General features: G+C 40.9%; 1 protein-coding gene across 1 annotated transcript in view; it reads right to left on the bottom strand.

Moving 5' to 3' along the window:
• Positions 1-18,262, bottom strand: part of LOC109907617 (helicase SKI2W-like) — a 55,973-nt gene that overhangs the window by 30,979 nt on the left and 6,732 nt on the right. Inside the window, exons 8-19 of the mRNA XM_020505693.2 lie at positions 17,680-17,843; positions 17,386-17,547; positions 17,000-17,145; positions 16,634-16,780; positions 11,782-11,866; positions 11,556-11,662; positions 11,060-11,206; positions 10,845-10,941; positions 10,432-10,644; positions 4,660-4,770; positions 4,373-4,484; positions 949-1,067 (exon numbers count right to left, since the gene is read on the bottom strand). Coding sequence (XP_020361282.1) covers positions 949-1,067; positions 4,373-4,484; positions 4,660-4,770; positions 10,432-10,644; positions 10,845-10,941; positions 11,060-11,206; positions 11,556-11,662; positions 11,782-11,866; positions 16,634-16,780; positions 17,000-17,145; positions 17,386-17,547; positions 17,680-17,843 — 1,610 coding nt within the window. The remainder of the gene's footprint in view (positions 1-948; positions 1,068-4,372; positions 4,485-4,659; positions 4,771-10,431; positions 10,645-10,844; positions 10,942-11,059; positions 11,207-11,555; positions 11,663-11,781; positions 11,867-16,633; positions 16,781-16,999; positions 17,146-17,385; positions 17,548-17,679; positions 17,844-18,262) is intronic.

The raw sequence follows: 18,262 nt of genomic DNA, 5'->3' as shown, positions 1-18,262 counted from the left end.
ATGCCAAATATAATTAATTAAGTTGGCTAAATGGGAAGGGGGCGGCAGGTAGCCTAGTGGTTAGAGCATTGGGCCAGTAACCGAAAGGTTGCTAGATCGAATCCCCGAGCTGACAAGGTAAAAATCTGTCTTTCTGCCCCTGAACAAGGCAGTTAGTCCATTGTTCATAGTCCGTCATTGTCAATAATAATTTGTTCTTAAACTTCCTATGGATCAAATCCCTTTAGCGGGATCGATTTGACAATATCCGATGAAATGGCAGATCGCCAAATTAAATTACTATAAATATTAAACTTTCATGAAATCACACATGCAATACACCAAATTAAAGCTACACTTGTTGTTAATCCAGCCAATGTGTCAGATTTCAAAAGGCTTTACGGCGAAAGCAAACCATGCTATTATCTGAGGACAGCACCCCATCAAACAAAGACAGACAATCATAATTCAACCTGCCAGGCGTTGCGCCTACGAAACTCAGATATAAAGATATAATCCACGCCTTACCTTTGACGAGCTTCTTCTCCAATATGTCCCATAAACATCACAAATGGTCCTTTTGTTCGATTAATTCCGTCGTTTTATATCCAAATTGTCCATTTATTTGGCGTGTTTGATCCAGAAAAACACCGGTTCCAACTTGCGCATCATGGCTACAAAATATCTCATAAATTACCTGTAATCTTTGTCCAACTTGAACTGTCAGACAATAGTAACATATGGACTACAACACTTTAAAATCACTACTTTGATATATGCACTCAAGTAATAGCGTCCTGCAGGTGGAAAGTGGAGAGGGATTTTGGGGGATAAATGTGTATTTGTGTAATATCTGTTGGTTTGTGTTTGTCCTGTCAACCAAAACAATTATAAAAACTTGATCACAAAAAACTGTAATAAAACACTGATATAGCGGTATTAAATGTAAGGCGACAGTGGAAGCCTTACCAGCATCATGACATGTAGTTCTCCCATATCATGTACCCCTGACTTGCATAGGATGATGACAGTGCCTGTGGCATCCAGACCTCTCCTACCAGCTCTACCAGCCATTTGGATATACTCACCTGAGAGAGAGAGAGAGAGAGAGAGAGAGAGAGAGAGAGAGAGAGAGAGAGAGAGAGAGAGAGAGAGAGAGAGAGAGAGAGAGCGAGCGAGAGAGACAGACAAAGAGGTTAGTCATACAGTACTAAGAGCTCTTAAATATGTAGAAAAACATCCATTCTATTTTCTCCTCTCCACTCAAACATGAGAGAGAGAAGTGTCAAGTTAATGTCACATGCAGTGAAATGCATTTCTTGCAAGCTCTAACCACGACAACGCAGTAGTCAATAACAATGTAATACTAAAAATAAGGTAGAACAAAAAAGCACGCGATTTAAAAATAAGAACACAATGTACGTACGCATACTATATACAGGGTCAGTTCCAGTACCATATTTACAATGTGCAGCGATACTGTATCGATAGAGGTAGATATGTACAGGTGTAAGTTGACTAGGCATCAGGATATGATAAACAGAGTAGCAGCAGCGTATATGATGACTGTATGTGAGTTGGTGTGTGTAGAGTCAGTATAAATGTATGTGTGAGCAAATTATGGCGTATATGTACAGTACCAGTCAAAAGTTTGGACACACCTACTTATTCAAGGGTATTTCTTCATTTTTACTATTTTCTACATCGTAGAATAACAGTGAAGACATGAAATAAAACATTTGGAATCATGTAGTAACCTAAAAAAGTGTTAAACAAATCAAAATATATTTTATATTTGAGATTCTTCAAAGTAGCCACACTTTGCCCTGATGAAAGCTTTTTCACGACTGTGCGCGTGTGAGTGGACCATTTACAGACAGAGAGAGAGAGCAAGCCAAAACAGGCAGAGACAAAAGAGGTGAGTCATACTCAGGGTTTCTGTTATGAAAATTTGGCACCAGACAAAGTGACCCTCAAGATTTTAATTCACCGGACATTTGAGAAATTTACTGGACATCCATATGCATTGGCTGCGTAACGCATTAGGACGTCTACCCACAGTGCTCAAAATCACATTTAGATTATTGTCATTTATTATTATAAAATGTTTTTGTTGTTGTAATTTTCCCCCTTTTTCCTCCCCAATTTTGTGATATCAAATTGCGACCCAATCTCGTCTCAATCTCTCCCAATGGGCCCGGGAGAGACGAAGGTCGAGTCATGCGTCCTCCGTGACCTGCCAAGGTGCGCTGCTTCTTAACACCCGCTCGTTTAACCCGGAAGCCAGCAGCACCAATGAAGACTGCTTGGAGGCGACCGGACCGCCACAAGGAGTCGCTAGAGTGTGATGAGCCAAGGAAAGCTTCCTGGCCAAACCCTCCCCGAACCGGGACTACGCTGGGACAATTGTGCGCAACCCCCAATGGGACTCCCGGTAGTGACGCCTCAACACTGCGATGCAGAGCCTTAGACAACTGCGCCACTCGTGAGGCCCTATTGTAATTTAGTTTAACAGAATAGAAATGAGCTGTAACAAAATATAGTAGAGCTATGTTTCTTATACCAACATGACAGGTTTTATTGAAAAGCAAAACATTGCCTGTTGCGTCTTCATCCCTGCTAGAAATCATAAATGAATATCATCAACAAAAAAAAAAAACATTTAGACTAGAAGAACAAGTCGCCTACATTTAAATTAGGCCTAGTAAACAACAAAACAAGGCTGTCTACGAACACCAGGGCCGGCCCGCCCCACTCCCGCTGCGATTCAGAACCACAGCAGTGGAAAGAGGCCACTCTAGGTGGCCACAAAGTGAATTATCAAACTGATCTTGGACAATCAAATTCAGAATGTAAATACATTTGTTAAGGCTGGTTCATTGAGAGAAAGCTTATTTTACAATGCAGCTGTGAAAGGAGGCCTGTACCGTGCATTTATGAAGCACTCGTTTTCCAAAGCTCAAATGATATCTCTTTTTACAGTTGAGGCTCCGAGTGGTGCAGTGGCCAGAGGCGTCACTACAGACCCTGGTTCGATCCCGGGCTGTATCACAACCGGCCGTGATCGGGAGTTCCATAGGGCGGCGCACAATTAGCCCAGCGTCGTCCGGGTTAGGGGAGGGTTTGGCCGGGGTAGGCCGTCATTGTAAATAAAATCGAATTAAAATAAACAGTTCTACTGGATGATGTTAATAAATGTTCTGGTTATTGTAATTTGAACTTATTGTGGGGTCGTGACTCGTGTCATGTAAGATATATGTATTTGGCTTATTGATAACAACTCTGTTTCCTACGATAGGCAGTTGGCTGCCTAGTGAGTGCAACATTGTAACTCTCCGATGTGAATACGTAGAAACTGAAATGCACCAATTGCGCATGATACACATCATTACTCTACCCTATCAATTCATTCCAAATCTCTATGCTATACATGACACAGGGGCGGCATATATTGATCTGGCCTAGGGTGGCAGCAGAACTACTAGGACTGTGCCTGACCAACACAATCATTTGCCTCCAATTTACTTGCGTTTGCGGCAGACCTTGGCTTGCTCAAAGTGAGCCGCTGCTGTTGGATAAGTCAAAACTGTCCAAAACCTTGGAGTGGCTTCCAGTGCCAATGAGCCTCGTTACTTTGTCCTTATGAAGGCGGGATCTTAAGGCTGTCTTTACTGTTTTGGAGAAAGAATCCCCTGTCTGGAAATGGTGATAATCAACACAATCTTCGTCAATTGTGACCAGTACATTTAGCTTAAATCCCTTGCATCTTTTGCGTGAGTAAAATTAAAAACACGCACACCAGACACAAATTACCGAGCAGCTTGAGGATTTATTAGCCTATGAAGTATATTTTCCTTTGAAGTTGGAGCACATAGACTGGTTTTCCATCAATTAATTTAAAAAAATTATTTTGCAATAGACTTTATTTTTCTCCTGGACAATTTGACCGGAACAATTATATTTATTGGCATTTACCGGCTAACGGAAACCCTGGTCATATGGTACTAAGAGCTCTTAAACATGTAGAAAAACATCCATTCTATTTTTTCCCTCTACAATCAAACATCAGAGAGAGCGAGAGAGAGATTGAAGTGGCATCAGATGAAAATACTTCTGGTAAGCACTCACACTCAGCTTCTCTATCTGTTTCAAATTCTCCTCATTTGAATTAATGTGCAAATCAGCTGTTAATTTAAGAGTGCCTTCAAAAAAATGAAGGCCTTGGATAATTAAATGATTTTTCCTTTTGCCATAACGAAAGTGCTGATGTTACGTCTGCTTTCTCAGAGACAGAGTGATAGCGAGAGACAAAGAAAGAGAGAGTGAATGAATGAAAAGTACGTTGTGTATATAAACGCATGAGAAGGAAGGGAAGGGGAGGAAGGGACCGTACCAGGCAGCAGGTTTCGGAAGCCGGTACCATCGTGTTTCCGTATGCTGTCAAACACAACTGTCCTCGCGGGCATATTCACTCCCATAGCAAACGTCTCAGTGGCAAACAGAACCTGAGAGAGAGACATTCATTTGTAAAGTGTGTCAAGACGTTAAATGCACTTTAAATCAATTGTGATTTGATGACAGAGGTAGAGGATTGGAAGCTAGGACTTTTGACCAGACATGGAGTTTCAAGATATTGACAAATAGTCACACTGATTTAAAAATTTAACCAATAAGACTCACCTTTACTAGCCCCCGTGAGAACAGCATCTCAATTACCTCCTTTAGGATTGGCAGGATGCCGCTGTGATGCACGGCGATCCCCCTCTTCAGCAGGTCCCTCATCAACAGGATCTAACAACAGAGGAGGGGTTGGTAACAAGACAGGTGGAGTGGCGAGTAGCATAGCGGCTAAGAGCATTGGGCCAGTAACTGAATGGTCGCTGCAAAGCACTTAACACTAATTGCTCCTGTAAGTCACTCTGGATAAGACCATCTGCTAAATGACTTTGTTGTAACGAGAGCCCACGACAAGTGTCACGCACCCTCCAGGCCAAGACATGTAGTTTTGTTATCGACAGCGCCTCCCTCAAGCTATGAATGATGAAGGAGCCGATGTTCCCTGTGCACGCATCGATGTGGTGAAAGGGGGGTTAGCCCTTCCAGTCACTGAGTAGCTTACAAGATGCCCCTATCACAAGAACAATAAACCCCTCTTCCTTTCCCCCGTTTAGCGACTCCGAGTGTCCCCTGGGGAGGTTGAGGAGACAAAGAACAGACGCTTTCTTCCGATTAGCAGACCATCTTACGACCTGCATGTGTTACTGTTGATTACCAACTAGACTTTCAGGCACAGTGGATGTAGATTCAAAGAAAGAGGGGGGTCAGGCTATGATTTTCCTTTTAACAAGAGGGAAAAGTAGTGGCAATTGCACCAGTGACAAGGACTCATAACATGTTGATATAACTTGAAGCATACTGTGAGAGTGTTCTCCTGATATTTCTATGTCATTCAAATGGAATTTAATGTATATTTTACTCAAAGCATGTTTAGAACCTACATGCTACATATTTCATCCCCGGGACTGTTTAACTGTTTTCTGCACAGTAGGTACATACAGTGGACACTTATGAGGAAATCTCAATGGACATAACTGTGCTGAATTCTCAGAATCAACAGGGTGATCCTGTGACACCCTGTCTAGCCTAATCAGCCCGGCCTCTGTGAATATAACTACAGGACTTGCTAACAGGGCTCCAGACTGGCGCAGCGGTCTAAGGCACTGCATCTCAGTACTAGAGGTGTCACTGCAGACCCTGGTTCGATCCTGTGCTGTATCACAACCGGCCGTGATCGGGAGTCCCATAGTGCTGCGCACAATTGCCCTAGCGTCGTCTGGGTTAGGGGAGGCCCGGGTAGGCCGTCATTGTAAATAAGAATTTGTTCTTAACGGACTTGCCTAGTTAAATAAAGGTTAAATAAATAAATAAATAAAAAGAGACTGGCAGATCATGTTGCTTCGCAGTGGGCCACACCAGGTGAATGAATGACCTACATCTCCTTGGAAGCAAAACACCTATCGACGAAACCATATCCTACTCAGACAGAAGCAATCATCCCAGAGGTGATCCTGCGGAACGCACTGTATGCTCATTCAAGACTAACTGACTGAGTTCACAATCGGGATGGGCTGGGACCAGAGGAAGAATTCACTTCACGGAAATGCTCTAATGGACTTTATTTTCCTAGACTGAGAACAGAGAGAAGTGGGTGTAGCTCATTCGGCTGTGAGCTACTTCAGCCTGCTGGCCTCAACATTACTGTCGAGAGAGACAACAACCTTTAAACCGGATCTAATTTACAAACCCATGATCAACACTGTCGCAGCACTGCCCACATCGGATGCTAATTGGTAGCCTAGTTCATGTCTATTCCTGATTGGTGAGCTCGATGGTTTCCCGGTTGTGAAAGCCTATGTCGACGTAGCGCTCTCACATTTTCTCTTTCAATGAATAAGATCAAATCATTCTCAAAAGTCCTGTGAAAGTGTTGTTGTATTTGCCTGAGTTGAGTACGCAAGCCATTCATATTGACCTGTGGAGCCTCTCCCCTCAATAACTGTGTCGCATCCCAAAGTACCCCGTCTTTATATCATACCTCTTAACTACCTCATTTTCCAACAAGTTTAGTTTAGTAAAAAAAAAACTTGAATGAATTATATGGCATTGAAGTCATTTGCGAGCGACTGGGTTTTTCCAGTTCCAGAACTGACGGCTATTCAGAATGAGAATATAGTAAATTGACTGTTGATTAGACTATTGTTTATGGGGATTAATGGTATAACGGTTAATGATAACTACTGGATAGGATAACTACATTATTCCAGTAAGTAATCAGTATATTATCTTGAATATTAGCCAAAAGTAACAACTAAAATGTAAATGACCAATCTAACAATTCCTAGGTTACATTTCCAACAGTTCAATCTATTTGCTACAATTGGCTATGATAGAGAATAATACATTTGAAGCAATGTGAGCCAAATTCATTGCATTGTTGATGTTTGCATGAAACAGTAGAACAGTAGAACATGGGTACACTTTTTTATTTTATTTTTAGAGGGAGGATCAGCTTAATATTGCGGAAAGAATGTTGCTTCCAATGTAATTGTCTGCATCATTTCCAATCCCCCATATTTTTTTGGTAAATATATATATCCATACAAGCATGCATATATATATATATACACATATATACATACACATACCTATATAGACATACATACTTTTTTAAAGAATATAACTTTATTATTATTCCCCGCAAACCCTACCGGCGAGCCCCCAATTGGAGTAAACTAATAAACACTTCTTCTTCTACCTTCAATCCATACATCTTATACACACTCTACAGACACAGTCTACTTTACAATAGTTCTCTCTTGTTTGTTCTTAGTCCTTCCTCTATTTCTGATGTCCATCCAGTTTGATTTCTATTTGTAACTATGCTATTTCACAGAAGTTCCGAACCTATATACATTTTACAGATCCCGTATGCTTTACATTGTTAATCTTGTTATTAGTCCCACCCTTCAGCTCCATTCAACCCCTCCCAGCTATCCCTCAACATCATCCCTTTCGGATTTCTATTTGCCATATATTTCTCAACTGTGCTGTGATGCTTCACAGAATTGAACCTTCCTATTCTCATAGATTCTACAGATTGTAAATAAAAAATAAACATTTTTGCTAAAATAATTATTATATTATTGATTGATTGACTATGGCTTTTCAAATCACCCAGTATTGCTATCTGTAGCGTTAGTTCTAGGCAAATGTTGCAATTCTTCAGCCATTCCTGGACCTGTGACCAAAAACGAGCTACATATGGACAATACCAAAATAAATTATCTAATGACTCTGCCTCCTCACAGCAGAATCTGCAGAGCTGGGAAGATTGTATCCCCCCATATGTTTAACATTCTATTAGTTGCAAGAATTTTGTAATTATAGTAATTTATATAGATTTTTTTTTAAATCCGCATTGTTTTGCGCATCAATTCATATACCATGAAATTGGTATATGTTTTTATTTATCAGACTTTTCTTTAACCATTTATATTCTTTAATACATGGCCGACATACAAGTTCCTTACTTTTTTCCCCTTCTACTTGCCTCTTCCATTTTTGTGGTAATGCTGCAATTAATTGGTTGTAATTTTGGGTAGAGCAGACATTTCCATATGTCTGTGTTAGCTGCATGTGTGACATAACTCCACCAGTCCTATTTATGATATCATTCACTAAAATTATACCTTCTTAAAAAATGTCTTCGATAAAAAAAATTTTTTTTATCAATTAATATATTTGAATTTAACCACAATATTTGTTGTACTATTTGTTCCGTCCTTTCAGGTCGATTAAACTGAAATTGCAACCAACTTTCTAAGGGTTGTTAAAAAAATTAAGATATTTTGGAAATTTTTCAAACAACCGAAAGTGAACAGGTGTAATCAAAAAAAGGGGAAAAGGCCTGAATATAGGATGAGACATTCGTACCAATTGACTACAGAACCAGTTTGGATTTAAGTATAACTTTATTATGGCTGATGCCTTTAGTGAGAGGTCTAATGCTTTAATATTTAATAATTTCTGCCCACCAAATTCATATTCGTTATATAAATAGGCCCTTTTAATTTTATCTGGCTTGCCATTCCAAATAAAATTTAATATTTTTTGTTCATATAATTTAAAAAGCAGGTCACTAGGTGTAGGCAAAACCATAAGCAAATAGGTCAACTGTGATATAACTAAGGAGTTAATCAGGGTGATTATTCCACAAATAGACAGGTATTTTCCTTTCCATGGTAGAACGATCTTATCTATTTTTGCTAACTTTCTATAAAAATTTATTGGAGTGAGAATTTCTTTCATTTGGGATTTGTATACCAAGTATGTCCACATCTCCTTCAGACCATTTAATTGGTAAACTAAAATGTGAATTTTTTAGTGATCCAATACGTAATATGGTACATTTATCAGAATTTGGTTTTAATCCAGAGAGGATAGCAAAAGTATCTAGATCCTCTAAGAGGCCGTGGAGAGACTCCAATTGTGGTTTTAAAAGAAAACATGAATCATCAGCGTACAATGACACCTTAGTTTTTAAGCCACGGATTTCTAATCCCTTAATATTAATGTTTGATCTAATCTTAGCAGCTAACTTTTCGATGGCAATAATAAATAGATATGCCGATAGTGGACAACCTTGTTTTACTCCTATAGAGAGTTTAAAACTTTCTGAGATGTAGCCATTATTTATTATTTTACACCTAGGGTTACTATACATAACCTTAACCCATTTTATAAGAGATTCCCTAAAATTGAAATATTCTTGGCATTTATATATATACTCCAGTCATACTTTATCAAAAGCCTTTTCAAAATCAGCTATGAAAACCAGGCCTGGTGTCCCCGATATTTCATAGTGTTCTATTGTTTCCAGTACTTGTCTTATATTATCTCCAATGTATCATCCATGTAAAAAACCTGTCTGATTAGGATGAATTATATCTGACAATACTTTTTTAATTCTATGTGCCAAGCATTTTTCTAGGATTTTTGCATCACAACACTGAAGTGTAAAAGGTTCAGACTGGATCTTTATATATACACCACTTGGGTCCTGTTTCAGTAATAATGATATCAGACCTTCTTGTTGCGTGTCTGATAATCTATCATTTATATAGGAGTGGTTAAAACAAGCCAGTCCTTTGAGTGTATCAAAAAAAGTTTTGTATACTTCCACTAGTATGCCATCCAACCCTGGAGTTTTCCCATCCTTAAAGGCCCCAATTGCCTCAAGCAGTTCCTCCTCAGTAATTTGGCCTTCACATGAGTCTTTCTGTACAGATATACATTTTTTTACATTATTATTAGGAAAGAAATCCATACAATTAGTTTCAGTTAGTGGAGATGGAGGAGCCTGAAATGAAAACATATTCTTAAAGTACTTTACTTATAATATAATTTGATGAATCCTGCGTGACTCCATCATTTGTAACAAGTTTTAATACATTTTCTTTGGTAGCATTTCTATATTGAAGATTGAAAAAGAATTTGGTGCATTTTTCCCCATATTCCATCCAGTTCGCTTTATTATTATAATATATTACACAAGATCTTTCTTGAATAAATTCCTCCATTTCTTTTTGTTTTTCCTTTAACTTATTCTGTGCCTCTATAGTACTGTTTTTATTGCTATCTAACTGTACTGTTAGTCCTTCAATTTCCTTTGTTAATATGGACTCTTTTGATCTAAATTGCTTTTGTGTTATAGATGAGTACTGAATTGCATTGCCTCTAAAGGCACATTTAAAAGTGTCCCATAAGGTAAGGGGATCTGCTGTACCTATGTTATGTCTGAAAAAGTCAGTTATAACATGGGTACACTTGATAAGCAGGTCTTAGTTCTTCCAGACATTGAAGAAAACCGGTCCCAGCCAGAGTGCACCCTACCTGGGGCAGCTGGCGGTCCCCTCCCCTGAGGCGGCTCAGACTCTTCTGGAAGAAGGAGTGGATGTCGCTCTTCTCCCCCGAGCTGGTGAGGTCCATGGAGGCTAGAGAGCGGGCGTTGTCATCGCAGCGCGTCCTGGAGAAGGTGAACGCCACGACGGGGGTCTGCTGGCGCTGGGACAGGAAGTGGAGGAGGGAAAGCCACACCGCCCGGTCCTGGTGGAGAGATGGAGAGAGGGATGAGAAAATAGAGAGGGAAAGAGTAAAGAAATTATACAGAGAGAAGATGGCCAATGGCGAAATGGCAAAGTGGAGATGATGTTCAAAGACTGACAGATGTGCTTCCATGAGGATGAATGAGTGACAGAGAGGGTAAGGGGGACAGAGACAGAGAGAGTAGGTGTGATATTCTGTACCTGGTTGGGTGTAGTCTTCTGAGATGCATTTTTCGTCCCAAAGGACTGGGCGTGTTTACTGGTGCGTTCCTTTTTGGCATCTATTGCAGAATAGTACCTTAAAAACAAAGAAAACACCAACGGTTGGTATCACTAATTTTTGTTTTATCGTCCCAAGTCTAATGACAACCCTAACATATCCATGAGCCCAGGTGTGTGTATGTGCGTGTACGTACCCTTTGGTTTGGAAGTTGCCTGTAGGGTCCAGCAGTAGGAACATCTCTTTCTGGGTCTTGGTACTGTTGCCTGTGTACAGGTAGTGCTCCAGAGGCACAGGTCTCTTCGCTGTGCTGATCACATAGATGTGCTTCTTCTTAATGCGCCTGGAGAGGAGAGAGGAAGGGAGCGGAGAAACTGAAGCAACCATACACAGCTCTGACGTCATTCCATTTATATACTAGAGGCCAAGCACAACATTGAACACTATAAAAGCACCAAACCGTGATGGCTATTACTGCACTTTAACTAGGACCAGGAGTTGTTTTGAACCACGTGACTTAAACAAGAAATACTCTGGGCCCTAGATATAGCCTAGAATTAGGGTCCAGAGTTTTTCCTCAGTAGGTCATGTACTCAAGAAAGCGTGCATGGTTGAACAGTGTCTTTGCGTGCATACATGCTTTGGGTATGGTGTTGACAGGTGTTGACAGTAGGCAATAGTTGACAACGTACCCGATCCACTCACTGAACTCCACAGCGTTGGGGACAGTGGCACTCAGCAGAATAATGCTGACGTGGTCAGGTAACATGATCAGAACCTCCTCCCACACCACTCCTCTCTAAGAGGGAGAGAAAGACCAAAGGGGAAGGAAAGAAAACGGGAGAATGAGATTTAGTGACACGTGACTGACTGAAACAGTGAGAGGGGAAGGTTTTGACAGCGAGGCTTCTCTGTTACCTCAGCATCATTGATGTAGTGAACTTCGTCAAAGATCACCCACTCTAAATCTCTGATGACCTCTGAACCGTTATAGAGCATGGACCTACGAGAGAGGGAGATAGAATATGTTAGTCAAGCTGATGTGTCGGCCTACATGACTGAGGGTATCTCGATGTATAACCATGGTATGCGTTCAGTTAGAATGTTAGACAGTATAAAAACAGTGTTCCATAGGGTTAATGTGTGATATCACGTGTAATGTTATATGTACAGTTGAAGTCGGAAGTTGACATACACATTAGCCAAATACATTTAAACTCAGTTTTTAAATTCCTAACACTTAATCCTAGTCAAAATTCAATGTCTTAGGTCAGTTAGGATCCCTACTATATTTTAAGAATGTGAAATGGCAGAATAATAGTAGAGAGAATGAATTATTTCAGATTTTATTTTTTTCCATCACATTCCCAGTGGGTCAGAAGTTTACATACACTCAATTAGTATTTGGTAGCATTGCCTTTAAATTGTTTAACTTGGGTCAAATGTTTTGGGTAGCTTTCCACAAGCTTCCCACAATAGGTTGAGTGAATTTTGGCCCATTCCTCCTGATAGAGCTGGTGTAACGGAGTCAGGTTTGTAGGCCTCCTTGCTCGCACACGCTTTTTCAGATCTACCCACAAATTGTCTATGGGACTGAGGTCAGGGCTTTGTGATGGCCACTCCAATACCTTGACGTTGTTGTCCTTAACCCATTTTGCCACAACTTTGAAAGTATGCTTAGGGTCATTGTCCATTTGGAAGACCCATTTGCGAACAAGCTTTAACTTCCTGATTGATGTCTTGAGATGTTGCTTCAATATATCCACATAATTTAATCCTTCCTCACGATGCCATATATTTTGTGAAGTGCACCAGTCCCTCCTGCAGCAAAGCACCCCCACAACATGATGCTGCCACCCCCGTTCTTCAAGGTTGGGATGGTGTTCTTCGGCTTGCAAGCCTCCCCCTTTTTCCTCCAAACATAACGATGGTCATTATGGCCAAACAGTTCCATTTTTGTTTCATCAGACCAGAAGACATTTCTCCAAAAAGTACGATCTTTGTCCCCATGTGCAGTTGCAAACTGTAGTCTGGCTTTTTTTAATGGCGGTTTTGGAGCAGTGGCTTCTTCCTTGCTGAGCGGCCTTTCAGGTTATGTCGATATAGGACTTGTTTTACTGTGGATATCGATACTTTTGTACCTGTTTACTCCAGCATCTTCACAAAGTCCTTTGCTGTTGTTCTGGGATTGATTTGCACTTTTCGCACCAAAGTACGTTCATCTCTAGGAGACAGAACGCGTCTCCTTCCTGAGCGGTATGATGGCTGTGTGGTCCCATGGTGTTTATACTTGCGTACTATTGCTTGTACAGATGAACGTGGTACCTTCAGGCGTTTGGAAATTGCTCCCAAGGATGAACCAGACATGTGGAGGTCTACAATTTTTGGCTGATTTCTTTTGATTTTCCCATGATGTCAAGCAAAGAGTTTGATCGTAGGCCTTGAAATACAGTGCCTTGCGAAAGTATTCGGCCCCCTTGACCTTTGCGACCTTTTGCCACATTTCAGGCTTCAAACATAAAGATATAAAACGGCATTTTTTTGTGAAGAATCAACAACAAGTGGGACACAATCATGAAGTGGAACGAAATTTATTGGATATTTCAAACTTTTTTAACAAATCAAAAACTGAAGAATTGGGCGTGCAAAATTATTCAGCCCCTTTACTTTCAGTGCAGCAAACTCTCTCCAGAAGTTCAGTGAGGATCTCTGAATGATCCAATGTTGACCTAAATGACTAATGATGATAAATACAATCCACCTGTGTGTAATCAAGTCTCCGTATAAATGCACCTGCACTGTGATAGTCTCAGAGGTCCGTTAAAAGCGCAGAGAGCATCATGAAGAACAAGGAACACACCAGGCAGGTCCGAGATACTGTTGTGAAGAAGTTTAAAGCCGGATTTGGATACAAAAAGATTTCCCAAGCTTTACACATCCCAAGGAGCACTGTGCAAGCGATACTATTGAAATGGAAGGAGTATCAGACCACTGCAAATCTACCAAGACCTGGCCGTCCCTCTAAACTTTCAGCTCATACAAGGAGAAGACTGATCAGAGATGCAGCCAAGAGGCCCATGATCACTCTGGATGAACTGCAGAGATCTACAGCTGAGGTGGGAGACTCTGTCCATAAGACAACAATCAGTCGTATATTGCACAAATCTGGCCTTTATGGAAGAGTGGCAAGAAGAAAGCCATTTCTTAAAGATATCCATAAAAAGTGTCGTTTAAAATTTGCCACAAGCCACCTGGGAGACACACGAAACATGTGGAAGAAGGTGCTCTGGTCAGATGAAACCAAAATTGAACTTTTTGGCAACAATGCAAAACGTTATGTTTGGCGTAAAAGCAACACAGCTCATCACCCTGAACACACCATCCCCACTGTCAAACATGGTGGTGGCAGCATCATGGTTTGGGCCTGCTTTTCTTCAGCAGGGACAGGGAAGATGGTTAAAATTGATGGGAAGATGGATGGAGCCAAATACAGGACCATTCTGGAAGAAAACCTGATGGAGTCTGCAAAAGACCTGAGACTGGGACGGAGATTTGTCTTCCAACAAGACAATGATCCAAAACATAAAGCAAAATCTACAATGGAATGGTTCAAAAATAAACATATCCAGGTGTTAGAATGGCCAAGTCAAAGTCCAGACCTGAATCCAATCGAGAATCTGTGGAAAGAACTGAAAACTGCTGTTCACAAATGCTCTCCATCCAACCTCACTGAGCTCGAGCTGTTTATCCAATAAATAAATGTCATTCCACTTCATGATTGTGTCCCACTTGTTGTTGATTCTTCACAAAAAAATACAGTTTTATATCTTTATGTTTGAAGCCTGACATGTGGCAAAAGGTCGCAAAGTTCAAGGGGGCCGAATACTTTCGCAAGGCACTGTACATCCACATGTACACCTCCAATTGACTCAAATGTCGTCAATTAGCCTATCAGAAGCTTCTAAAGCCATGACATCATTTTCTGGAATTTTCCAAGCTGTTTAAAAGGCACAGTCAACTTAGTGTATGTCAACTTCTGACCCACTGGAAATGTGATACAGAGAATTATAAGTGAAATGATCTGCCTGTAAACAATTGTTGGAAAAGTTACTTGTGTCATGCACAAAGTAGATGTCCTAACCGACTTGCCCAAACTATAGTTTGTTAACAAGAAATTTGTGGAGTGGTTGAAAAAAGAGTTTTAATGACTAAGCGTACGCAAACTTCTGACTTAAACTATATACGGTGCATTCAGAAAAGATTCAGACCCCTTCCCCACATTTTGTTACGTTACAGCATTATTCTAAAACGGATTAAATTACAATGTTTCCTAATCAATCTACACACAATACCCCATAATAGCAAAATGAAAACAGGTTTTTAGAAATTTTTGCAAATTTATTACAAATAAAAAACTAAAATGCGTTATTTACTGTACATAAGTATTCAGACCCTTTGCAATGAGATACATAATTGAGCTTGGGTGCATCTTGTTTCCATTGATCATCCATGAGATGTTTCTACAACTTGATTGAGTCCACCTGTGGTAAATTCAATTGATTGGACATGATTTGGGAAGGAACACACATAATGTCCCACAGTTGACAGTGTATGTCAGAGCAAAAACCAAGCCATGAAGTCGAAGGAATTGTCAGGAGATCTCCGAGACAAGATTTTGTCGGAGCACAGATCTGGAGAAAAGTACCAAAACATTTCTGCAGCATTGAAGGTCGCAAGAACACAGAGGCCTCCATCATTCTTATATGCAAGAAGTTTGGAACCACCAAGACCCTTCCTAGAGCTGGCCACCCGGCCAAACTGAGCAATCGGGGGAGAAGGGCCTTGATCAAGGAGTTGACCAAGAACCCGATGGTCACTCTGACAGTTCCAGAGTTCCTCTGATTTGGTGGGATAACCTTCCAGAAGGATACCCATCTCAGCAGCACTCCACCAATCAGCCCTTTATGGTAGAGTGGTCAGACGGATGCCATTCCTCAGTAAAAGGCGCGACAGCCCGCTTGGAGTTTGCCAAAAGGAACCTAAAGGATTCTCAGACCATGAGAAACAAGACCCTCTGGTCTGATGAAACCAAGATTTTACTTTTTGGCCTGAATGCCAAGCGTCATGTCTGGAGGAAACCAGGCACCCCTCATCAACTGGCCAATACCATCCCTACGGTGAAGCATGGTGTTGGCAGCATCATTCTGTAGGGATGTTTTTCAGCGGCAGGGACAGGGAGACTAGTCAGGATTGGGGTAAAGATGAGCGGAGCAAAGTCCAGAGAGATCCTTGAAGAAAACCTGCTCTAGAGCGCTCAGGATCTCAGACTGGGACAAAGGTACAGCTTCCAACAGGAAAACAACTCTAAGCACACAGCCAAGACAACATAGGAGTGGCTTCGGGAATGTCCTTGAGTGGCATTCCCCATTAAACCTGACAGAGCTTGAGAGGATCTGCAGACAAGAATGTGAGAAACTCCCCAAATACATGTATGCCAAGAAGACTTGAGACTGTAATCGCTGCCAAAGGTGCATCAACAAAGTACTGAGTAACAGGTCTGAATACTTATGTAAATGTTATATTTGTGTATTTTATTTACAATTTAAAAAACAGTTTTTGCTTTATCATTATGGAGTAGGGTGTGTAGATTGATAAGGACATTTAAAAAAAAATCTAATTTAGAATAAGGCTGTACTGTAACAAAATGTGGAAAAAGTGAAGGGGTCTGAATACTTTCTGAATGCACTGTATGGTGTATATATTACGTCACCTCAATATCTCAGTGGTCATGATGAGACAGGAGGCTTCAGGACTCAGCTGGACATCCCCAGTCAGCAGCCCCACATCCCCAAAGGTGGTCTTGAAGTCCCGGAACTTCTGATTGGACAGCGCCTTGATGGGGGAGGTGTAGATGGTCCTATCAGAGGGTGCAAACACATGGAGGTTAGATGCACCATGTTGTGATTGGCTGTGATGGGCACAACACGGAAAACCAGGAACAAGTCGATTTCCTATTCATCAATTTCAATAATACAGGTCATAAAATCAGTCATTTGTATAAATCTGATAAAATCACATATTTTTATTGCTGGATTAGAGATTTTAGAGAGCATGTCAAACATGTAAATACACACACCTGGTCATGTGTTTTTGTGAGAGAGCTATGGCGTATTCTGCCACCACGGTTTTGCCTGCTGATGTGTGAGCTGCCACAAACACAGACTCATGGGCCTCCAGCCTCAACACTGCCTGTTTCTGGAACATGTCCAACTCAAAGGGATACTGGAAGAGGTAGGGTTCACATTAGTATTGTGGAATGAACAAGGCTCTATGCCAATAAAGGAATAGAGTGTAATAATGTCATAAAACTATAAAAGTAAACCCTGCAATATTTGTAGGTATCAGGTAATGTCAATAAACAGGCTTCTTTAATCTACATGGGACTAATCAACACATTGGTCATCGACATATTCAACTACATCTACCAAACCACCAACATATTTTGTCATTACATCACAGTACCTTGAAGGCAGGGTTGGGGATGCGTTTGTAGAAGTCATCGCAAGGGGAGGTGATGTCTACTGGGATAGCCCATCTCTTCCTCTCCTCGTGGCCCTCTCCTGGTTTGGTCGTTCCTCCATCTTTCTTCTCTGTCGAGGGGGTCCCAGGTGTAGAGGGAGAGTCCTACAGGAGGAAATAAACAAGCACCTTTAAGTATATGAACATAACAAACAGAAGCTAAGTTAAGAGGGGAAACTACATTTTATATGTAGATTTTATTCATCAATGAACAGAAAAAAAGTATTTATTTAATACCTTGATCCCCAGGTCTTCCAGGCTGTTGGTTCTGGGTAGTTTTGGAGCATTTCCGCTTCCGAGTCCTTTCTCTTTCTCCTCTGCCTCAGGCTGGGAGTCTATGATGTCATCAAAGGTGGATAGGAGGGACAGGAGATTGATTTCTCCCTTTGTGGTTTTGGCATCTACAGAGAGAATTTTAAAAAGGAAGAAAATTATATATTTATTCAAGCTAAGAGGATAACCCTTAGGAACATACACTATATATACGAAGCTACTGTATGTGGACACCCCTTCAAATGAGTGAATTTGACTATTTCAGCCACACCCGTTGCTGACAGGTATATAAAATCGAGCACACAGCCATGCAATCTCCATAGACAAAAGTTGGCAGTAGAATGGCCTTACTGAAAAGATCAGTGACTTTCAACATGGCACAGTCATAGGATACCACCTTTCCAACAAGCCAGTTCACCAAATTTCTGCACTGCTAGAGCTGCCCTGGTCAACTGCAAGTGCTGTTATTGTGAAGTAGAAACATCTAAGAGCAACAACGGCTCAGCCGCGAAGTGGTAGGCCACACAAGCTCACAGAATGGAACCGC

This window comes from Oncorhynchus kisutch, linkage group LG17, assembly GCF_002021735.2.
Source record: "Oncorhynchus kisutch isolate 150728-3 linkage group LG17, Okis_V2, whole genome shotgun sequence".
Classification (NCBI taxonomy): Eukaryota; Metazoa; Chordata; class Actinopteri; order Salmoniformes; family Salmonidae; genus Oncorhynchus; species Oncorhynchus kisutch.
This window is presented reverse-complemented; position numbering and strand designations above follow the sequence as displayed.